Genomic DNA, 24,518 nt, shown 5'->3' with positions numbered 1-24,518 from the left:
GTGCTAATATATTTTCTGGGTTTTTTTTAAAATATACAGATATCACAGTTTTAGAGATCAGTGGCTTCCTTTCTTCTTCATGAAGGCTACTTCCCCCACACGTTGAACCCATCTGGGGCCTAATTAACAGAATTATTTCTTCTATCACAATTATCTTCTGTGCAATGAGTGTTACCTATTTCTCCCCAATTATCTCCATGCAAGTTTGTCATGTTCCTCACAGTGCCTTCAGGCCAAAACCTGTATGCTTTTCTAGCTCATTAGTATAAATGAATGAAAGTTTGATCACATTGTTCCTGTTCTGTCTCTGTAGCAGACCAAAGATACAGGGCAAAAACAGCATTAGAAAGAAACACACATAAATAAATAAATTAACGGTGAACTTTGTTGGTTTCTCTGAATAATTAACTATATGGCTTCAAAAATGGGCCTGGCTCTGATACATTTGTGTACAATGCTGCGGACATCGAAAGAAACATGACAGCAGATAAAGGCCAAATGTCATATCCACTCTGCCCGTCCACACCGTAGCGTGACAATAAGCATAACCCATCCACTATCTCCTCCTCTCCTTAAGAGATCCCACATGCTTGTCCCATGCTTTTTTGAATTCAGATACAGTCTTTGTGTCCAACACCTCCACCTGCGAAAAAGTATTTCCTTAGATTACTCCTTTAACCTTTTAAACTTTATCCTATGCCCTCTCATTTTGGAGTTTTCCTTCAATTGAAATAAACTTGCTTTCTGTACATCAACGCCGCGGAGATATTTAAATGTCTCTATCATATCCTCTCTCTCTCTCCCCCACCTTTCTTCCAGAGTATACATACTGAGGTCTATAAGTCTGTCCCCATACGCTTTATGACACAAACCACCCACCAATTTTGGAGCTGCCCTCTGGACTGACTCCATCCTGTTTATATCTTTCGGAAGGTGTGGGATCAGTGGTGTGCTGCCTGGAGCAGGCTCTCATGGGCTCACGAGAGCCGTTTGTTAAGTTTTTAAGAATTTTGGGAGCCGGTTGTTAAAGTAGGCCTCCCCATGGCTACTTTAACAAATGACTCCCAAAATGTGGGCTTGGGCCCCCTCCTGAATTCTCTTTTACTTTGCTGGCAGTGTTGCTGGCCCCACCAGCCAAGTAAATAGACTGCTGCTGCTCCCTGCTCCTTGTTTCTGAATCTTTTCCGGAGATGGGAAGGCGGTAGAACGAGAGGACATGAAATGAGATTGAAGGGGGGCAGACTCAGGAAAGATATCAGGAACTATTTTTTCACGGAGAGGGTGGTGGACGCTTGGAATGCCCTCCCGCGGGAGGTGGTGGAGATGAAAACGGTAACGGAGTTCAAACATGCGTGGGATATGCATAGAGGAATCCTGTGCAGAAGGAATGGATCCTCAGAAGCTTAGCTGAAATTGGGTGGCGGAGCAGTTGGGGGGAAGAGGGGGTGGTGGTTGGGAGGCGAGGATAGGGGAGGGCAGACTTATACGGTCTGTACCAGAGCCGGTGATGGGAGGCGGGACTGGTGGCTGGGAGGTGGGAAATACTGCTGGGCAGACTTATATGGTCTGTGCCCTGAAAAGGACAGGTACAAATTCAAGGTAAGGTATACACATATGAGTTTGTCTTGGGCAGACTGGATGGACCATGCAGGTCTTTTTCTGCCGTCATCTACTATGACTCTAAGCATCAGGCTGGGACTTTTCATGCTGCTCAGAGCCAGAAACAAGCAGCAGAGAATGGTGGCAGCCCATTTATTGGCTGGTGGGGCTCAGCAAAGGTATGCCTAGCGTGCCTGCACAAGGGAGGGGAAAGAGAGGCATGTATCCCCCCCCCCCCCCCCCAAATTTCAGGGCCGGTTATGCCCGGAGAGAGAGCCCGTTGTTAAAATTTTACCAGCACACCCCTGTGTGGGATCCACAATTGCACACATGGGCCTCACCAGAGACTAATACAGGGGCATTATCACCACTTTATTCCTGTTGGCCATTCCTCTCCCTATGCACCCAAACATCCTTCTGGCTTTGGGTGTTGCCTGTTCAACCTGTTAGGCAGTAGCTCTACAGAAGTGATAAGGACAAGTAGAAGTAATAGTACTAGTAGTAAAAGAAGATGGAGAAAGAAGACAGACCCCAATGTAAACAAGTAACTAAACCTGAATTGTACCTCCCTTTTCCTACCAGCATCTACACACTGCCATGTACTACCTGGTCAAGACAGTTGCTGTCCTTGGAAAGACGTCTGACTTTGCACTCCAGGTTGACGATACGGGCCTCTTTCCTAAGCATCTCAATCCTCAGCTCATCATTCCTTTCTTCCAGCTCCCGGATCTGCTTCCTGTATTTATCCTTGTCAATCAGGCACTGTGAGTACTGGGTCTGGGCCTCGTCTCGAGATCGGAAGGCCTGAGGAGAAGGGTCAACAATGAAGCTGCCAGTACAGTTACACTTCTGAAACCCCTGAAGGAGTCGCAGAGAGCAAATGACCTCCTAATGGAGTTTTTTGTAATGACTCTTGTTAACAAGATGTAATTAATTTCTTCATAATAAACCGTAACCTCAATTTGTGACATTTTCATTCTATAACACTATCACTATCACATGACAGTTCCTGAAGTCCTGTTAATTTAAACATGGACCACTGAATTTTACATGCATTCCTGTGGCCCAGGGGCGTAGTTATGGGGCCTGGGCCCACGCAAAGTTCATCTGGGCCCCTGATCTGGCTAGTGGGGGTCCCCAACCCCCACCAGCTGAAGCCTTCTTTAGCGCCGGTCTCCAGCGCAGCCATGTTCGCTGCCTACCCCCTGCTTAGCATCAACATGCACAGGAGCAGCAAGATGAAAGAAGAGCAGGGGGCAGGCAGCGAACGTGGCTCTGCCGGAGACCGGCGCTGAAGAAGGCTTCGGCTGGCGGGGGTTGGGGACAAAGATATTTGTTTGTGAGGGGAAGCAGCAAAGAGGCGAGGAGACGAGGCGGTGGGGGGCGGCGGGGCGGCACTCAAAATGTGCCACCAACCTTGGGCTCTGGCCCCCTCCCACCATGAGGTCTGGCTACGCCCCTGCTATGGCCTGATATTAGTATGTTTTAAAACTGTTATTCCATATCCTTTTCTTTTAGAACTGGGCTCTAATACGTGTAAAACAATGTCTTGGCTCAGATTTAATCCTTTAGGTTTCTTCTGTTTCTTTCACTTCATTCACTAGACCAAGGGCGGTAACCCAGGGGCAGTAACTGACCATTCAGGTAACCGGGTGGTGCCCAAGAGTCCAGAGGCTCTAAGAACCCAGAGGCTCTGCATGGTTGCCCACCATTACAGCCCTCTCCAGTCCTACTTTGAAAGGCCATGGTGGTCTAGTGGCCTCTGCAGGGGCAGGAAAGAACCCCACTCTTTCCTACCCGCTGCCACTACTCTGCCTGGCAATGCCAGCACCGCCTTTCATTAAAAATGGCTGCTGAGACTGCCGAGACCCGTGAGCAGTGGCGTACCAAGGGGGGGGGGGCGGTCCGCCCCGGGTGCACGCCGCTGGGGGGGGGGGTGCCGCCGCGCGCCTGTCGGCTCCGCTCGTTCCGTGCTCCCTCTGCCCCGGAACAGGTTACTTCCTGGGGGGGGGGGGATGTCCTTTCATCGGGGGTGGAGGGGTCGCATCGGCGATCCGCCCCGGGTGTCAGCCACCCTAGGAACGTCACTGCCCATGAGACTACTGTGGTAAACCTCATCAGCCATTTTGAAAACACAACAGCGCCACCACCGGGCATATTAGTAGATTGGGGTTCTTTCCTGCCCCTGAAGAAGCCACTAGATCAACAGGGCCTTTCAAGGTATGGGGTGGGGCTGAGGGCAGTGGCCGGGGGGGGGGGGGGGGGAGGTTCTATGACCTGTATTGCCCAGGGGCCCTGAACACTGTCAGTCCACCCCTGCACTAGACTACAGAGCAGTTATACCAAAGCCCATGCTGGCTAAGTCCACGAATAGCAGCTCAACGTGAACAGCTGCATGAGATATATAGCTTTTCTCTCTGGTACGTTACTATCTGTATAATTATGAACCATGTGGAAGCTACCTGGTCTCGTTCCTTCTCAACCTCCTCGAGCTGAATCATGATGGTAGTCATACGGTGCTTATACATTTCACAGTCTTTCACCAGTGTTGAGCACTTCAGCTCCAGGTCTTCCTTCTCCTCCAGGTACTGAAACAGAGAGTTTCCAGTCACTGAATGCACTGATAACTTATCTTGGTCGCAACTGCTGCAAAAAAGCTCGAGTTGTTGGAGTCACTTTTACACAACCACTGCACTGACAGAAAGAAAGATTTCATCTGAGGAATCCCAGAGACAGTGGCGTAGCCACAGGTGGGCCTGGGTGGGCCAGGGCCCACCCACTTTGAACTCAGGCCCACCCAAAATTGTGACACTCTTGCTGTGGTTGATGGGGATCCTCAAACCTTGCCAGCTGAAAATTTTCCCTCCTTGGGCAGCCAGCGCTCTTCCAAAAGTCAGCCAGCAGCACTTGCATTGAGCTGGCGCTGAGACCGGCCCTTCTGCACATGCTCAGCTTTCACACATGCAAAAGCACTGAGCATGCACAGCCTGGACAGCAGCATCAGTGTGAGGCGAGTGCTGCTGGCTGCCATTTGGAAGTGTGCTGGAGGAAATCTTCAGCTGGCAGGGTTTGGGGATCCCCACCAGCTCAAGTATTTAATATTTGGGGTTTGTGGGCAGGGAGGGGTGGAGAAAGGAGCAAGAGCAAACCGGAGGGGGGGGGGGGGGCAGAGCAGGGCAAATTCCATATCCACCCACCTTGGGCTCAGGCCCACCCTAAATTAACCATCTGGCTACGCCCCTGCCCAGAGAGCAGTGACAAGGCACTGGTGTAAGGAAACTCTCATTGCTATAAATCCTGCTACATCTGCACTGACAAAAGGGTAGTTTGGAAGTCCGCATTTCCAAACCAACATTCGACATGAAAAGAGTTTGCTCCAAATAGCAGAGCCACAGCTAGTTCTTCCTGGCAGTGGCGTAGCCAGAATGTAATTTTTGGGTGGGTCAGTGGGTAGGTTGGGTGGGCATGCATTTCCTCTTCCCTTCTCCACCCTCCTCCCGACATCCCATCTGAGCCCCCCTGCAAGACCCAGTCCCCACCTGCCTACCAGCTCCATGATCGACAAGCAGACGACCCTCGTCTTCCACCCGGCACCGAGCCTTAAAAAATAAACCGGAGAAACGCCTCGCGACAGCTGTGCGCTGCTGTAAAGCAAGCAGCAAATTGCTTTGTTGCGTCGGCCCTTCCTTCACTGTGTCCCGCCCTTGTGGAAATAGGAAGTTACATCAGAGGGTGGGACACAGTGAAGGAAGGGCCGACGTGATGAAGCGATTTGCTGCTTGCTTTACAGCAGCGCACAGCAGACGCGAGGCGTTTCTCCGTTTTTTTTTAAGGCTCAGTGCTGGATGGAAGACGAGGGTCGTCTGCTCATTGATCATGGAGCTGGTAGGCAGGTGGGGATTGCAGCGCTAGCAGAGAACCCCCCCCCCCCCCCCCACCTGCTTGACACCCGGGGTGGACGTTGGCTGGGCAGGCCTGGAGGGAAACTGGCTGGCCCACCTGTGGCTACACCCCTGCTTCCTGGCAGTGATCTAAGGATGTTCCTTATCCGTGCCATGTGGATAGTTTCCCTTACTAGGACACTGCTTTCAAGACACTCATTATGGTGAGATCCCACATTCGTTCAGAAGGGCATTTCTCTAAACAAGGCCAAATTGGTGCTATCTGTTACCATTCAAGAGATGAAAATTTAGTAATTTACATTCTCTAAGCAACATCAGCTTTACTTCTCCATCCCTGGACCAGCAAAGCTCACTCCGGACAGTGGAAAAGTTGCCACGTCACTCACCTTGTCTCTCAGTTCTTCCACCTGCCGAATCTCCTCTTGTAAATTAAAGATCCTGTTCACCAGCTCATGGCGGTCCTCCAGTGCCTCCTGACGATCGTGTTCCAAGATATCCAAGATCGCTTTGTCAGAGTCTGGCAAACTACGCTTCCCCGCCTGGGTCGGAACGGAGTAGATGGGAGTTGAGGATTCAAAGTCAGGTTCAATTTTGACATATAGGAAATCAAATGAAACAAAGTCAACACTGAATAAAATAAATCTCCCTACTGATTCATGTCTAACCTGATAGTAGTATACTAAACTCCAACACTGGAAACGTCTCAGCGAAGAACTGTGGGCCCAATATTCAGCTGGCGGTGATCTGCATTTTTCTGACCGCCACCTGCATTAAGTCTGGAAATTCTCCAATAAATAAGATCTACTATCTACCTAATAGCCCCAAGGGGGAAGAAGGAGATAGAAGAAACGCAGAAAATGTGAATTTCGATGTTAATAATATATTTGCTATATTGGAACAATCTGCTATAATAAAATGCACCTCCAACGTTCTGAAGCTGACTCCGTGGCTTCAGTGAAGAGTTCGCAACATCGTTACAGGGTTCGTAACATCGTAGCATTTGTAAGTCTGTCACATCTCTCTCTGCCCCGCCGTCGCGTCAAAACGTGATGACGTCGAGGGCGGAACAGTGAGAGTGAAGGCAACGGTGCACACTTACGATGTCGACAGACATATCACATGGAACTGTATGGAAAGAAGGGAGGAGCGTCAGGAGCAGGAGTCATTTTCAGTTAGCAAACGCAACGGTACACGATGTCGACGGACCTATCAGTGGGAAATGTATGAGAAGAAGGGAGAAGCCTCAGGCAATGGTACGTGACGTCCAGGGACCAATCACAGGGACGTGTATGGGACGAAGGGAGGAGCGTCAGGAGAAGGGCTCATTTTCTCTGAGTCAAGTCAACGGTGCACAGTTGCCACGCAACGGTACGCGACGTCGAGGGACCTATCAGAGGGAAGTGTATGGGAATAAGGGAGGAGTGTCAGGACGGAGAAGGGGTCATTTTAACTAGCGCCCGTTTCATTGGTCTCAGAAACGGGCCTTTTTTACTAGTCTTTAGATAATGCAACAGAGCGGGCAACACTTCTAGTTTCCTTTATTTTTGAACATGACCTTAACTCTGTTTTGAGACTCTACTTTAAAAATGCTAATTCTCACTTTGGAGGTGAGAAAATATGGATATACCCTGATGTAACAAAGATGACTCAGCAGAAAAGAAAAGCCTTTTTGGCTATGAAAGCAAGGACATTGGAAGCAGGAGCAGCGGCGTAGCAAGGCCGGCTGACACCCGGGGCGGGTCGCCGCTGTGCACCCCCCCCCCGAGTGCAGCACGGTGCACCCCCCCCTCGGTGCGCGCGTGCCCCTTCTCAGCGCGCACAACCCCCCCCCCCCGGAGTGCATCTTTACTGCTGGCGCTCCGCCCTGCTGAGTGCACGTCGTCTCTGGGAGCTGCGTCAGCTCCGTTGGTTCCCAGCGGCGCCGACACCCCCCCAGCGTGTGCACCCGGGGCGGACCGCCCCCCTGCCCCCCCTTCCTACGCCAGTGAGCGGGAGGACCTTTCTTTCTTGCTTATCCCTGTAAATGTACTGTAAGGTTGGGTCAGACGAAATATGTTTTTTATTCTCGTGATCAGCTGAAATCTTTGCTGGATTTGAAACAACTGAAATAACAACTGCTAAACTAGACTGGGGAACACACAGCCTTGTTTAATTATTTATTATTCCTTGCAATCTTCTTTAATTCTTTAACGCCCCCAAGAGCTTGTGGTCTAAGAAAGCAGAATAATATGTTATAATGAGAAAAGTAACCTTTTTCTTTCAATTATTCCTCAAAATTGTTTTTGTAATTTTCTTTTTGTTATTTATTTGGCTGTATTGCATATGACACGTGTGCTCTTCTTAAACGTTTAAAATTAGTAAATAAATGAATCATAAAAGTCTGGAAATTCAATGTCGGACCATTTCCGGGTATAGGGAGCCAGGTAAAACATAGCCGGTTAAGTGCGATAGCTGACGCTCAACTGGCTCTGAAGAACCACATAAATATGGGACTGTGTTTTACGCAGTCCTATCTATGCAGTTACGCCCCCAAAACAGCCAGTTTCAGCCTGAGCGCTAACCGGGCATTTTTCAGTGATGCCAGTGTTTAATCTTGAAGGAGCATAACCTGTACAGAGTGGCTGGTGTAGCTCTGACTTCCTCAATGGTCAGACTGTACAGCAGTGGCGTAGCCAAGGGTGGGCCTGGTTGGGCCCAGGCCCACCCACTTTGGGCTCAGGCCCACCCAGTAGCAGGGATCCCGAAGCCCCACCATCCGAAAACTTCCAACAACTGTCCCTCCTGCATACCTTGCAAATAGCAGATCTCACTTTAATATGCCCTTATCCCTTATGTGTGCTGTTTGTCTGTCCTAATTAGATTGTAAGCTCTGTGGAGCAGGGACTGTCTCTTCATGTTCAAGTGTACAGCGCTGCGTACGTCTAGTAGTGCTACAGAAATGATAAGTAGTAGTAGTCTTTGGGGTTCCGGAATCTTGCTACTCTTGGATTCTACACGGAATATTGACACTCTTGGGATTCCGGAATCTTGCTACTCTGTGTCCTTATCCCTTATGTGTGCTGTTTGTCTGTCCTAATTAGATTGTAAGCTCTGTGGAGCAGGGACTGTCTCTTCATGTTCAAGTGTACAGCGCTGCGTACGTCCAGTAGCGCTATAGAAATGATAAGTAGTAGTAGTCTTTGGGATTCCGGAATCTTGCTGCTCTTTGTCCTTATCCCTTAATTGTCCTGTTTGTCTGTCCTGATTAGATTGTAAGCTCTGTCGAGCAGGGACTGTCTCTTCATGTTCAAGTGTACAGCGCTGCGTACGTCTATTAGCGCTTTAGAAATGATAAGTAGTAGTAGTAGTAGTCTTTGGAATTCCGGAATCTTTCTACTGTTGGGATTCTGCATGGAATCTTGCTACTCTTTGGGATTCCGGAATCTTGCTACTCTTTGTCCTTATCTCTTATTTGTCCTGTTTGTCTGTCCTAATTGGATTGTAAGCTCTGTCGAGCAGGGACTGTCTCTTCATGTTCAAGTGTACAGCGCTGCATACATCTAGTAGCACTATAGAAATGATAAGTAGTAGTAGTAGTAGTCTTTGGAATTCCGGAATCTTTGCTACTCTTTGGGATTCCGGAATGTTGCTACTCTTTGTCCTTATGCCTTATTTGTCCTGTTTGTCTGTCCTAATTAGATTGTAAGCTCTGTCGAGCAGGGACTGTCTCTTCATGTTCAAGTGTACAGCGCTGCGTACGTCTATTAGCGCTTTAGAAATGATAAGTAGTAGTAGTAGCAGTAGTAGTATCTTCACCTGCAGTGAGCAGCAACTGATGCATACTGTTTGCACCGGCCCCACAGCCTTCCCTCTGATGTATTTCCGCCTATGCGGAAAAAGGAAGTTGCATCAGAGGGAAGGCTGTGGGGCCAACGTGAGCAGTGTGTATTAGTTGCTGCTCGCTACCAGTGAAAATCTGCTATTTAAAAGGTATGGGGGAGGGGGGTGTTTGAGAGACCATAAGGCATGCAGGCGAGAGAGGGAGAGACCAAATCATTTGTTGGACAAGGCCCACCCATCTTCTGCCCACCCATCTTGGGCCCAGGCCCACCCAAAATTGGGTGTCTGGCTACATCCCTGCAGTACAGGTTGACATTCAGCCAACAGCGCTCAGCGTTTTGCTGACTGCTGGTAGCATTATTCCCAGATATTCAATGCTGGGCCCTATCTGCACTTCAGAATTGAATATCCGGCTTTGTGGAACCGGCTAACACATAGCCGGTTAAGCAGGGGCGTAGCTACGTGGGGCCACGGGGGAATTGGCCCCCACAGATTACGGCCTGGCCCCCTCTACATTTGACACCCCCCCCCCCCGCCGCCCGCCAGCCCCCCACCCTGCCACTGCAGCATCAGGTATCTTGTTTGCTGGCGGGGGTCCCCAAACCCCGCCAGGCAAAGAGTTTTCCTCAGCGTCAGTCGACTCCGGCGCCTTCGTTGTGGGATCATCTGTTTCTGACGCCTTACATCCTGCACCGTGCATGTAGCCCCGTGCAGGACATAAGGCGTCAGAAACAGATGATCCCACAACGAAGGCGCCAGAGTCGACCGGCGCTGAACAAGACTCTTCGGCTGGCGGGGATTGGGGACCCCCGCCAGCAAACAAGGTACCTGATGCGGTGGCAGGGGCCGGGCGGGTGGCGGCGGTGGGGGGTTTGCAGTTGCGGTCCAAAGGGGAGGGGGGGTTGCAGTGGCAGCGGTCCAAAAGGGGGGAGTTGCGGCGGTGGGGGGGAGGGTCAGCGGTGGCTAAACAGTGCCCCCCACCTCGGGCTCTGGCCCCCCTCCCGCTGAGATCTGGCTACGCCCCTGCGGTTAAGTCTAATATTCAGCATTTAGCTGGTTATGGGTTACCGCATAAAGCTAGGACAGCCTTTTATGCGGTCGCTTTTATGCACTTAACCTGGCCAGTTAAGTGCTGAACATCGGCACACCTAATCAGCCAAATGCCAACCCCACTCCTGGAACGCCCCCCCCCCCCCAAAAAAAATAGCTGGTTTGTAGTTCGGCGCTAACCGGTTATTTTCAGTGGAACTATCCAGTTAACTATCACTGAAAATTAACGGTCACCCTAAACAGGCGATTTAACCGGCTAGGATCCCTTTCTGGCCCGTTTAAATCGCTTTAAACATCAACCCACCGGTTACTTTGAGATGTGCTAATACGGCCAAAAGACAAAGCCATTTACTTTACAGCCAATAAACAAACAGGGTGGTGACATTTTAGGTTTCTTAATAGTTCCAGAAATGGTCCAGGTCTCAGCTGCATTTTATTTAGAAACATCGACATCCACTCAGTCTGCCAATTTGTACCTGACTACTGTGCTATATAACAGACCTGATCTGTGGTTTTCTCCTTTCCTTTGCCACTATGATTTCTTTGTGTCTATTTGATCTGTACTTGAATTCTGCCGTAGATCTCATACAACACATTTATCATCTTTTGTACCTGAATTTCAAAAGGACAGCGTACAGACTTCAAGGAAAGGCATTTTTCAATCTATTTTCTTGGCACAAAAAAGACCTTTGTATTGATGTTTTGTTTAGGGCCAGTACTTCATCGAAGTAAGTTTTAAAACAAGGAGACAAAATGTGTTTTCAGTATTGACAATTCTACAAACTTATTTATTAGGATTTATTTACTGCCTTTTTGAAGAAATTCACCCAGGGCAGTGTACAACAAGATCAAGCTGAACATGGGCAACAGACAATTTAAGAAGAAAAAAAACATTCAAATAACAGTGCGTTTTACTACTTAGCAAGAAAACAGGAGCGGGAAACAGATCAAGGCTCGTCCAACAAAGACCAATATGAAAATAAAGCTTTTATTGGTGATTCTTAATCATGACTCCACACAGCACCGTGTTTCGGCACCCACGTGCCCGCCTAAGCGCAAATAGTTTCGTTCATTACTTATCAAACGGTCTTTTTTAAGACTTCTTTTAGCGTTTCACTTTTTAAAGACAGACTCATTAGTTCTACAACACAACACGATCAAGAGACTCCTGAGGCAGACAGGTGGGTGCCGAAACATGGTGCTGGGTCGAGTCATCATTAAGCATCACCAATAGAAGCTTTACGTACAAATTGAGATCTCCTTGGTCTTTGTTGGAAGAGCCTTGATCAGTTTTCCACTCCTGTTCTCCTGCTTTGTGCTTCCCGTGGGATTCTTTCCACATCCGTGGTTTGTCTACAAATAGTATAATTCTTACAATGTTGACGAAATGCACAATATCTTTATAGACATAGGCGCCAACATTTCAAATGGTTGTAGATGCCAAACAACCCACATTACCCCTCCCTGGACATCTTGAAGGAGTTTGCTCAATACTAGCAGAGAGTGTAAGCGGAGTTACACGTGAACAGTGGCATAGCCACGGGAGGGTCTTGGGGGCCTCGGTCCCTCCAACTTGGGTTCGGGCCCCCAAAGTCTGCTGGTTTGGCTGGCGGGGGTCCCGCCTCACCAGCAGAAGCTTTCCTGCAACAATATACATCACTGCGCTGCCTGCCCTGCTTCCCCCTCCCCTGTGCAGGGCCACTGAGGGAGAGGGCAGGGGGGACAAAATTCCCTGGGCCTGGGCCTCCAAGGGGGGCCCGGCACCAGGGTCATGCCACCAGCGCTGCAGTCCCTGGTCTCACCTGCCTGCCCTCAGCTCTGTCCGCCACCGGGCCCCCTGCATTAAAATCAGCAGCGCCTCAGCTCCGTTTGGAAAGGCAGATTGCCTCCCTTCGGGCCCTCCCTGTGTCCTGCCCTTGCAGAAACCGGAAGTTACATCAGACGAGGGCGGGACACAGTGAGGGAAGGCCTGAAGGGAGACAATCTGCCGCTTTCATACGGAGCTGAGGAGCTGCCGATTTTAATGCAGGGGGCCCGGTGGTGGACAGAGCCAAGGGCTGGCAGGTGAGACTGGGGACTGCAGCAGCTGCAGGGGGGGGGGGGGCAGCGAAGGCAGTGGCAGGGGGCGAGGACGGTGGCCCGGCCTTGCTCCGGGCTCGGCTTAGTCTCTCGGCAGCCCTGCCCCTGTGCACATGCTGGTTTTTAATGAAACTGAGCATGTGCAAGCTTTGTGCATGCTCACTTTCACTAAAACCCAGCATGCGCACCAGAGCAGGAAATCAGTGCAGGCAGCACAGCACAGAATATCACCACAGGAAGGCTTCTGATGGTGGAGCTTGGGGACCTCTGCCAGTCCAGGTATGTGAGGTTGCGGCGGGGGTGGAAAACAGCGGAAAGGAGGGGCAAAATGGGCCCCTCCCTCTCCTTGGGCTCAGCCCCCCCCCCCCCCAAATTGAGGTCTGACTATGCCTCTGCACATGAAGTCAGAAAGGTGCACGAGTGGATATGAAAATCTGAGGTACAGACTTTTTCATTTCTACCCTGCTTGGTTCAGGGAAACAATCCACTGAATTTTAGGAATAAGGATATTTATTTCTCTCACCTAAATGAGTCCTTGCTGTACAATATATCACTGCAGTTATCTTTTGTATATATGGACAATGCCTAAGTCCTGTGCCTATCTGACACTTTACACTGCTTAGATATTGGATGAATTTTACTATTTCAGGCTGACATTCAGTGGCGTAGCCACAGGTGGGCCTGGGTGGGCCAGGGCCCACCCAACAGTAGCACACGTTTGGTGGTAGCTGGCGGGGATCCCAAGCTCAGCCAGCTGAAGACTTCCCCTTGATGGTATTGAAAACAGTACTCTCCACGATACTGGCACCTGCTCATGTTCAGTTTTCTGCACATGCCTGCTGCAGACTGAAAAGGTAGAAAGAAGTGTTTTCTCACCTGATGAGATATTTGTTTTGGTGGGGGGGGGGGGGGGGGGGGGGAGAGCATTTGGTGTCCCACCCACTTCTTGCCTAGGCCCACTCAAAATCTGTAGTCTGGCTACGCCCCTGCTGACATTGCACTCTTTTGCACTCACCTGGATGATGGACTGCAGCTCCTGGATTTTGGTCTTCATCATTTCATTCTCCCGCTCCAGTTCTAGCATTTGTTCTTTTTTAGGCCGGTTCTCGATATCGTTCTTCAGTTTGAGGGACTGGTTCCGCTCCAGCTTGCATTCTTCCTCCACCTTATTCAGCCAGTGCTTGAGCTGGTCAATCTAGGGAAACCCAAGAACAAGGGGAATGAGAGACACAAATACACAGTCTGCCGGAATTCTGCATGACTGCGCAGTACAGAATTTGCCCAGAATTTCCCAGCTTTCTTCATGCAGAATCTTTACTGCGGTAAAGGCCGGCTGGCCGTCCCATTCCCCCCCACCCCCCCAAGCTTCGGTGGGCTTTCCCCAGGTCTACCTTAACACACCCTTGTGGTCTAGTGGACTCTTCAGGGGCAGGAAAGAATACATTAAAAAAAACAAAACTCTCCACGCTGGCCTTTACACCTGCTCTGAGGCATATGTAAATGCCAGCTTGAAGGGGCAGGTGCACAGGCCTTCCCTGCACCCTCTCTGAACCCCTCTGACATGAGGAGGACTGCGTCTGAATTTAAGAACGTGTGGGACGGGCACGTGGGATCTCTTAGGGAAAGGGGGAGATAGTAGTTGCTGTGGATGGGCAGACTTGACGGGCCATTTGGCTCTTATCTGCCGTCATGTTTCTATGTTTTTGTGATTATCACTTTCCCCACACCCATATGACATTAATAACAACCCCTCTCCGTACCCTCCCAATATTAGTATTACCCCCCCCCCCCCCGTATCCCCTGACAAAAACATCACCTCCCCACATCTTTTCGACAAAGCTGATTTCTGAAGAAATATTTTTTAAAAGAATAAAATAAATAAAAAAAGCATCAATCATGAACCTAACCCCCTCCCCCCAACAAAAGTATCACTCCCTAAACCCCTCAGCAACCCCACAACAAATGCAGAATTCCCCCTCCCCCAGACAATTTAGAAGTGCCAAGTCTGATTTACACTGGTATTTGTATAACGGCATTAATAGCACAGAAATGGCGTTTGAGAATTAGCATTCATTACCCAGCGGTGATGTGACTTTACTGGAGGTGCCAAGTTACAGCATCGCCCCCTCCTTTCTTCATAAGCATGTGTAATTTAACCTGTTTCTTACCTCTAACTGCAGGTCCCGGCTTCGCATTACAGCCATGTTCTTTTCCTCACTCAGCTGGGCATATCTCATGGCCAGGTTATAGTTATCATCCTTCACTTTGATCAGTTCATCGTTGTAGTTGTTTCTTTCCTCTTTCATCTTGTCGTACCTCTCTTGGAAAGTCGCTAGTTCCACGCTGATGAGCTTCGATTGCTTTTTCTCATCCTCCAGCTGGCGTAACTTGGCCAAGAGTTCACATCTCTGCGTGTCCTTGATCTTCATCTGCTGCTGTAGCTTAATCACCTCGTTCATAAGGAACTGTGTAAGACCCTCGTGCCCCTCCTCTACTGAAACCAAGAGAGCACCTCATTATCAGCCAAAGGGTTAAAGGCACTTGAGCATTGCTTGCCAATTTTCTGTGGTCGTCATTCCATTTGTGTGGTCACAAGAGGACATGACCCCCCCCCCCCCCCCGAAGGCTCAGGGCAATGATATCTTTACGCACACCTGCCCAGGTCATGACCCCAAACAGGGGTTTTGTGACACTTTTTTTTGGTTCTGACCCACAGCTTGGGAAGCCCTGCTCGAAGGTAAATTAGCATTACTGTTCGCACTCATTATACACACAGCTACACTAAAAAGGGGGAAGTTATTAACATGAGCTACCGTTAAGGATGGGTTATTTTACCATATAATCTCAATATCAAAAAGAGGGGGATTCAAGCAACTTATAATCAACTAGTAAAAAAGGCCCGTTTCTTAACGCAATGAAACGGGCGCTAGCAATGTAATGAGTTCCTGCCATTAATGTTTCCACGGTTGTATTCTGAATATAATTGTTGTTTACATGTGTAAGATTTCTTTATATACAATATTTTTTGTGTAAACTGTGTTACAATGTGGTAAAGAACAACATATTCACCTATGTACCTCGTTAGCCTATGTGTCCTGTTTAGAACACGAGTGAGGGGAGATATGAATGAGGTCTACAAAATCCTGAGTGGTATAGAACGAGTAGAAGTAAATCGATTTTTTACTCGTTCCAAAAGTACAAAGACTAGGGGACACTCAAGGAAGTTACACAGAAATACTTTAAAAACAAATAGGAGGAAATATTTTTTCACTCAATGAATAGTTAAGCTCTGGAACGCTTTGCCGGAGGATGCGATAACGGAGGTTAGCGTATCTGGATTTTAAAAAGGTTTGGACAAATTCTTGGAGGAAAAGTCCATAGTCTGCTATTGAGACAGACATAGGGGAAGCCACTGCTTGCCCCGGGATTGGTAGAATGGAATGTTGCTGTTAATTGGGCTTCTGCCAGGTAGTTGTGACCTGGCTTGATCACTGTTTGGAAAACAGGATACTGGGCTAGATGGACCACTGGTCTGACCCAGTATGGCTACTCTTATGTTCTTAGAACAATTACCCTGCACTGACTATGGCCCAAAATGTCTGAAATGAACATGACGGCTACTCTTAATTGTTCTCAGGACTGTGTCGGATCGTTGGCTAATATTAAGCGCTGATCATTTTGTGATGAAGTTTATCAAATATCTATAGAGATTATTGAGGGGTGGGTGGGAGTATTTCCATTGAGTCTTCCATAGAAGATTTCTATTGGATGGGTAATTTACAATTTACTATTATTAAGTTTTCTTCCCCCAGATTTTCTCCGCTGTATAAAGTTTTTAAATGGCTTTCTCTGGCTAATTCAGGCCTCTTTGTTAATTAAAGATTGAGGGGGACTTCTCTTTCAGCACGCTTCAAGGACAGCACACACCTGCAGGTTACCCCTCGCTACTACACGCGAGCGGAGCAGTAGCCTTGTGCTTAGAGCAGCAGACTGGGAACCAGTAAAGCCAAGCATCACGTTCCCACTTCTCCCACTCAAATAAGCCCCTTCATGCTCCACTGCCTGAAGTACAGTCTTCAGCCTCATTTACTAAGCTCTGCTCATGTGATTTAATGCAAGCCCCATTATTCTTAACGAGGCCCGTTTATTAACTGAGCTTGCTCTAATGTTTGCTGTACTGGTCATGCAGGTTAGAAAATAAGTCCCTTAAAATGTAAGCCAACCAATACTAAGGGAGCTACCCATGGAAAGGGGTGAGCTAATAAAAATAAATAAATAGATTGTCCTCCTTTAACCCCTCTTCCTGCCAACAGCTCTTCATTTCATCTCAGCAGCACAGCCAAACAATAAGTAACTACTCTCCCCCCAGTCTGCATCTCCTGCCCTTAACATATGCTGATGATACTGAATCTCAGGCGCAGAGCTGTCCATTTTTACAGCAATCTGCTCTAAAGTAATGAGATATTTCTTCCTCCTTTTCCCATCAGGATTATTTTATTCCTTTCTTTTCTTCACTTAGATATTTGACTTGAAGAAGAAGGTTCTGTTATCGAAAGCTTGTCAAAAACATGAAATATGATTAGTATTTAGCGTCTGTTTTTCTCAGTAGTAGCTCAAGGTGAGTTACATTCATAGAAACACAGAAACAGAGAAAATGATAGCATATAAAGACCATATGCCATCCATATCATCCACTATCTCTTCCTTCCTAGGGTTACCATTTTTTGTCCCCCCAAAAGGAGGACACATGCCCCGCCCCTACCACACACCCCGCCCCCCTGCCACACCTTCACTCCGCCCCCTGTCACATTTTCCCCTCCGCCCTGTCACATACCCCGTCGCCCCCTTCCCCATCACCCCCCTCCCCTTGCCTTACTACTGTCCTGGTGGTCTAGTGACCTCTTCCGCCTTCAGAGCCCCCTCTTTCCTACCCGGAGTGCTGCCTTGCATGCATCCTTCCTGTTGGTGATCCTTGGCGCTGATTCAAAATGGCCGCCGAGAGTTGAAGTCTCGCGAGGTCACTTCAACTCTTGGCGGCCATTTTGAATCAGCGCCGAGGATCACCAACAGGAAGGATGCATGCAGGGCAGCGCTTCGGGCAGGAAAGAGGGGGCTCTTTCCTGCCCCAAAGGCGGAAGAGGTCAGTAGACCACCAGGGCACTAGTAAGTAAGGGGAGGGAAGGCTAGCAATCTGCTCGTTTGTCCAGATTTCTGGACAAACGGGCAGGCTGGCGAGCCGCCTACAGGATTGCCCGCCCACCAGCCTGGCTGTTTGTCCAGAAATCCAGACAAAACGGGCAGATCGGCAAAACCCGCCCTGTTGCCCGATGAACTCTCAGCCCCCTTGGGCCCTCCCAACAATCGTGATCACCCTAGCACCCCCTCCCTTCTGATAAAATTAAAATTACTCCTGTTGTCCAAACACGATACAGATCATCCTCCTTGGACTCAAATGAAGGAACTTTAAAAAGGGAAAGGGAAATGGGACTTGATACACTGCCTTTCTGTAGTTTTTTGCAACTATATTCAAAGCAGTTTACACAGTATATACAGGTACTTATTTGTACCTGGGGCAATGGAAGGTTAAGGAGCTGCAGTGGGAATCAAACCCAGTTCCTCAGGATCAAAGTCTGCTGCACTAATCACTTGGCTACTCCTCCACTAGCAACACTCCATGTAGAAGCCTGCCCTTGCAGATCAGCAACGCGACCGCGCAGGCTTCTGTTTCTGTGAGTCTGACGTCCTGCACATGCAGGACGTCAGACTTACAGAAGCAGAAGCCTGCGCGGCTGATCTGCAAGGGCAGGCTTCTATATGGAATGTTGCTAGTGGAATAGCAACATTCCATGTAGAATCTCAAATAGGGAAAGGGAAATGGAACTTGACATACTGCCTTTCCGAGGTTTTTGCAACTACATTCAAAGCGGTTTACATATATTCAGGTACTTATTTTGTACCAGGGGCAATGGAGGGTTAAGTGACTTGCCCAGCGTCACAAGGAGCTGCAGTGGGACTCAAACCCAGTTCCCCAGAATCAGAGTCCGCTGCGCTAACCACTAGGCTATTCCTCCACTAGCAACATTCCATGTAGAAGCCTGCTCTTGCAGATCACCAATGCGGCTGCGCAGGCTTCTGTTTCTGTGAGTATGACGTCAGACTCACAGAAACAGAAGCCTGCGCGGCCGCATTGCTGATCTGCAAGGGCAGGCTTCTACATGGAATGTTGCTAGTGGAATAGCAACATTCCATCTAGAATCTCAAATAGTAGCAACATTCCATGTAGAATCTCAAATAGGGAAAGGGAAATGGGACTTGACATACTGCCTTTCCGAGGTTTTTGCAACTACATTCAAAGCGGTTTACATATATTCAGGTACTTATTTTGTACCAGGGGCAATGGAGGGTTAAGTGACTTGCCCTGAGTCATAAGGAACTGCAGTGGGAATCAAACCCAGTTCCCCAGGATCAAAGTCTGCTGCACTAACCACAAAACTGGGGTGCTCAACACCCACTGCACCCATGGAACTGGCTCCTATGCCCATTGTTTGCTTTACCTTGTGTGGTCCTCAGCACCTATTATTTTGCTGTGACTTCAGCTGCTCTTTGACCCCTGTCCACCTCACACACATACACACAAGCTGCTGTCCTAGGCGACTGTCTCCTCCTGCCTGGTGGTTGAGTCAGTCCTCAGTCACCCTGCAGTTTTATCGTCTTTTTGCTTAGGTATGTAAAGCAGTGACTTAGATTGGAATCTTTCAGTAGGATGGAAATTACAATAAAACATTAAAGTCTGTCAAAGAATTTGAAAAAGCAATTTAAGAGAGATAGAGCTTCTCAGAGAAATATGGATGAGGAATGTAACGTTCAGATACTGAATAAGAAGATGAATGTGGGAATAGAAAGATATCTCCTTCCACGACCATCTTATTTCATATAATGGTTGAAAAAAAATTGCCTTTCGAAAAGTACTGCAGTTGCTACATGTTTTATGCAGCAAGAACTGGACAGCTAAACATGGCTTTTTCCTAGCTTTAGACAGGGGCGTATCTGGACTTCGCCGGTAGAGGGGTCCAGAGCCGAGGTGAGGGGGCACATTTTAGCTCACCCCTCCGGCGACCCCCCCCCCCCCCCGGTGCCGCCGCCGCCACCCCCCGCCACTGCCAGAACCACCTCCATGGCCCGTCCGCCGACCGTCTCGACTGCCGCTGACCCTCCGCCCGCTGTCGCCTACCTTTGCTGGTGGAGGACCCCAACCCCCGCCAGCCGAAGCCGTCTTCCTTCATTGTTTCTTCTTTCTGAGTCTGACTCTGACGTCCTGCACGTTGTGTACGTGCAGGATGTCAGAGTCAGAAAGAAGAATCAAACAACAAAGGAAGACGGCTTCGGCTGGCGGGGGTTGGGGTCCCCTGCCAGCAAAGGTAGGCAACGGCAGGTTGGCGGCGGGAGGGGGGGGGTTGCGAGGGCCGTCGGTAAGGGGGTCCAGGGCCAAATCTACGGGGGCCCTGGCCCCCGTGGCCCCATTACAGATACGCCCCTGCTTTAAAATAGCAATAGTATAGGCTGGCCCACCACATTTCCTTCCTCAGAGGTGGCATTTACTTACCCACAATGGTAGAAAACCTTCGTGTGGGCTCTTTCCCCGTCACTAGCTTGTACAATTCTGGGTAGTAGAATTCAAGGCTCTCCAAGAAAACCACATAGCCCCTTTGGCCCTTGGTATGGAGAATGTCCAGCAGCCGACCTAAGAGTGAAGGAATCAACATTGAAAAGAGCAAAAATGTGAAAGAATATTCCACCCACCAGCCATGACTTGGGCTTGGATTTTCAAATACACAAAAACAAAAGTTGGTGCTGTACAACTAGGGTTACCATATTTTGTCCCCCAAAAAGGAGGACACATGCCCCGCCCCCACCACACATCCCACCCTGCCCCCTTTCACATCCCACCCTTTACCTTACTACTGCCCTGGTGGTCTAGTGACCTCTTCCATTATGGCTGAAAACCGGGGACGACCATCTCAACCCCAATACTTAGCTAACACCGCAATGGCACAGTGCTCCCGACGCCCACTAAACAGAGGACGCGGTGGTTCGGTTGGACATCTGTGTCTTTTTGCCAGCTGATGCCTAAGTGTTGTGGTTTGCAAAGTTGCTCAGCGACCTGTTCACAATTACCCTGGAAGCAGGTTCTTTACAACTGAAATGCCAAGCTCTCTGTATAGCGGGTGTCGGGAGCAAGAGGCCTGGGCAGGACCAAAAAGTTATGCCTGTATCTTACAAAATACTGCAAGTTAGGTACTAAATTGCCCATTTTGGCACCAGCGGCGTAGCCACAGGTGGGCTCAGGCCCACCCAACAGTAGCACACATAAGTACATAAGTATTGCCATACTGGGAAAGACCAAAGGACCATCGAGCCCAGCATCCTGTTTCCAATAGTGGCCAATCCAGGTCACAGATACCCGGCAAGATCCCAAAAATGTACAAAACATTTTATACTGCTTATCCCAGAAATAGTGGATTTTCCCCAAGTCCATTTAATAACGGTCTTTGGACTTTTCCTTTAGGAAGCCGTCCAAACCTTTTTTTAAACTCCGCTAAGCTAACCACCTTTACCACATTCTCTAGCAACGAATTCCAGAGTTTAATTACACGTTGAGTGAAGAAAATTTTTCTCCGATTTGTTTAGCAGTAGCTGGTGGAGATCCCAAGCTCTGCCAGCTGAAGACTTCCCCCTGATGGTAACGGAGACGCTACTCTCCACGATACCTGCACATGCTCAGATTTTAGTGTGTGCCTGCTGCAGACTGCCAAGGTGGAAAGAAGCATTTTCCTGCCAGCTGAGATATTTTTTGGTGGTGGTTTTGGGGGGAAGGGGGGAGAACATTTGGTGCCCACCCACATCTTGCCTAGGCCCACCCAAAATCTGTTGTCTGGCTACGCCCCCGGGCCCACCCACTTCCACCTGCTAGGGCCGTGGTATAAATGAGCATGTCTAAATACAGGCACATTAATGCCGATTAATGCTGGCATTCTATAATGAATCTCAGTGCTGATGTAGAAGTGCACAGTATCTAGATGATTAAATCATGGCACCCAGATATGGAACGGCCCCTTATGCATGCTCAGGGTTAAAGTTTGGGCAGAGTTGAGATCTACCCATGTGTAGCACTTGCATGCATTTACACCTACATACATTCGATCAGACATAATGGGAGAGATTTTATATATGGTGCCTAAAAAAATCAGCGCGGAAATCAACGCCAACTAAGCGTATTCCGTAAGCGGCGCCTATATTTTGGTGCGGTATATAAAATACACTTAGTTGATAAATCAGCGCCTAAATCTACGTGCCTCCATTTACATCAATGAAAATGTGGCGTAAATCCTGGCACGTAGATTTAGGCACACTGGGCCATATTCAATAACTATGCGCATAAATTTCAAAACACCTACAAAATGTCCATTTCCCCGCCCATAACCACGCCCCTTTTTGCTTGTGCATGTTACAAGTTAGGCACAGTTCATTACAGAATGTGCTTAGCGAGTTGTGCGCGTAAATTCTAATTATTGCCAATTAGTGCTCATTATTGCTTGTTAAGAGCTGTTATCAATGCTGACTGGCTTGTTAAGCCAATTAACTTCTGCGCATTGTCATAGAATACTCTTGGATTTCAACGCTGAAATCTAGGCAGGCTATACAGAATCCGTGCCTAGGTGTAATTTATTTATTTATTTATTACATTTGTACCCTGCGCTTTCCCACACATGGCAGGCTCAATGCGGCTTACATAGTAACAATAAGAAGAATTACAAGTCGTAAAAAGAATATACAATTTGTAGTAAACGTAATATTAGTGAGGTTAACAGATAAGTAAATTGAACATAGGAGGAGTGAGGTACAGAAGGAAATGGGTGTTAGGAGGTGGACGTAGGAAGATGGAGAGGAATAGATGGAGAGGAAAAGATTGTGGACAGCAATAAGGATAATGGAAAACAAGGTCAATATATAATAATCGTTGGTAAGGATCATGTGGACATGCTTTAGTTAGTTGAATCGTTAGGGTAGGCTTCCTTGAATAGATGGGTCTTCAATGCTTTTCTGAAGGGCAAAAGGCCGTTGATTGTTCGGATTGGTCTTGGCAGAACGTTCCAAAGCTGGCTACCCAGAAAGGAAAAATTGGTTGCATAGAAGGATTTGTACTTAATACCTTTGCAGTTGGGGAGGTGTAAATTAAGGTAAGTACGGGAAGACGTCATACTGTTTCTCGTTGGGATCAGGTTATTCATGTAGGTAGGGGCTTCTCCGTGTAATATCTTGTGAATCATTGTGTAAACTTTAAAATTAATCCTTTCTCTGATGCTGTAATGCCGCAGGATTTGTTTTAGTGTTTCATAAAAACACATACGTGTCTATGCAGTGCTTTTTTTATCTAACAAAAATGTATTTGTTACATTTGTACCCCACATTTTCCCACCTATTTGCAGGCTCAATGTGGCTTACATAGTACTGTAGAGGTGTTTGCCAATTCGGTTGATAACAGATACAGAGTTATATTGTGGTCAGATGAGGTAGGTGTGGATCAGGCATCAAGGGGTCGAAGGAAGTGAAGATTATAGATTATCCAGTACAATCATTAGTTATGCTGTGTTGCTGGGTTCTGGGATTTATGTTGGATTGGTGGGATAGGCCTTTTTGAAGAGGTGAGTTTTGAGTGATTTCCTGAAGTTTAAGTGGTCATGAATTGTTAAAAATGGTGGCAGTACTCACATGTGAGACCATCCTTAAAGGGATAGCGTGGCCACTGAGGGACCTGCCCCCCTTGCACCTGGCTACAATCTCTATGAAAATGGCAGCACGGCCAATATTATAACAGTGCTCAGACCTAGGGGTGCCAACTAGATCCAGATTCACCCGACAGGGTTGATCCAATCCTGGGCTTACCACATTGCATGCATGGACTTGCGGTTCTGATTTCCCCATTGGATTCCATGGCTACAAATCCCTGCATGCATTAAAGTAAACCCAGGACTAGATCAACTCCGTCGGACGAATCTGGATCTAGTTGGCAACCCTACTTAGAACATACGTCTCGTAGGGAAAACAGAACAAGCTGCACTGCTACAAATCCTCGCATAGGATCCTCATTTCACTCACTTATGCAAAATAAAGACAGAGCCTTACCAACTACAGAATACATGACCTCATGTTAGAAATAGAAATGTGCAGACAAAAGAAAAAAAAACAGAGAAATAGAAACAGGCATTTATTTCCTCCAATCTTTATTTATTTAAAACTTTATATTCCACCATTACAAACCTACAAACACAATAAAACCAAACCAATCAAAAGCAGATCAAAAATCATCACTCATAAAACGGACAAGAGTATCATCTCCATGCATGCTCATAAGAACATAAGCATGGCCATACTGGGACCGACCGAAGGTCGGTCCATCAAGCCCAGCAACCCGTTTCCAACAGTGGCCAATCCGGGTTACAAGTACCTGGCAAGATCCCAAAACAGTGCAATACATTTTATGCTGCTTATCCTAGAAATACACACAAGAAAGTAGAGTACTATGGGAGAATTACTGTGGTGGAGTTTGCAGGCGTGGAGGGGCATAATCGAACGGAAACGCCTATCTCCATGGGCGTTTATCTCCAAGAACGGGTCCGTGAAGGGGCGGGCCGAACCGAATTTTCGAAAAAATGGACGTTTTTGAGCTGGGCGTTTGTTTTTTTTAGCGATAATGGAAACTAAAAACGCCCAGCTCAAAAACATCCTAATCCGAGCCATTTGGTCATGGGAGGGGCCAGGATTGGTAGTACACTGGCCCCCCTGATATGCCAGGACACCAACTGGGCACCCTAGGTCAGTGCGGTGGACTTCAGAAAAAGCTCCCACATGCATAGCTCCCTTACCACGGGTGCTGAGCTCCCAACCCCCCTCCCCCAAAACCCACTACCCACAAATGTACAACACTACCATAGCTCTTAGGGCTGAAGGGGGCACCTACATGTGGGTACAGTGGGTTTTGGAGGCCTCCCATTTACCAGCACAAGTGTT

At 48.2% G+C, this 24,518-nt stretch overlaps 1 protein-coding gene across 1 annotated transcript in view; it reads right to left on the bottom strand.

Moving 5' to 3' along the window:
- The window catches only part of CARD11 (caspase recruitment domain family member 11), a 107,028-nt gene that overhangs the window by 61,300 nt on the left and 21,210 nt on the right, over positions 1–24,518 (bottom strand). The window contains exons 3-8 of the mRNA XM_030211885.1: positions 20,053–20,190; positions 14,618–14,943; positions 13,465–13,644; positions 5,888–6,040; positions 4,062–4,187; positions 2,206–2,403 (exon numbers count right to left, since the gene is read on the bottom strand). Of these exons, the coding sequence (XP_030067745.1) occupies positions 2,206–2,403; positions 4,062–4,187; positions 5,888–6,040; positions 13,465–13,644; positions 14,618–14,943; positions 20,053–20,190 (1,121 nt within the window). The remainder of the gene's footprint in view (positions 1–2,205; positions 2,404–4,061; positions 4,188–5,887; positions 6,041–13,464; positions 13,645–14,617; positions 14,944–20,052; positions 20,191–24,518) is intronic.

Source organism: Microcaecilia unicolor, chromosome 8 (assembly GCF_901765095.1).
Source record: "Microcaecilia unicolor chromosome 8, aMicUni1.1, whole genome shotgun sequence".
In the NCBI taxonomy this organism is placed as follows: domain Eukaryota; kingdom Metazoa; phylum Chordata; class Amphibia; order Gymnophiona; family Siphonopidae; genus Microcaecilia; species Microcaecilia unicolor.
The sequence above is the reverse complement of the archived record's forward strand: the minus strand, read 5'-3'. Positions and strand labels throughout refer to the sequence as shown.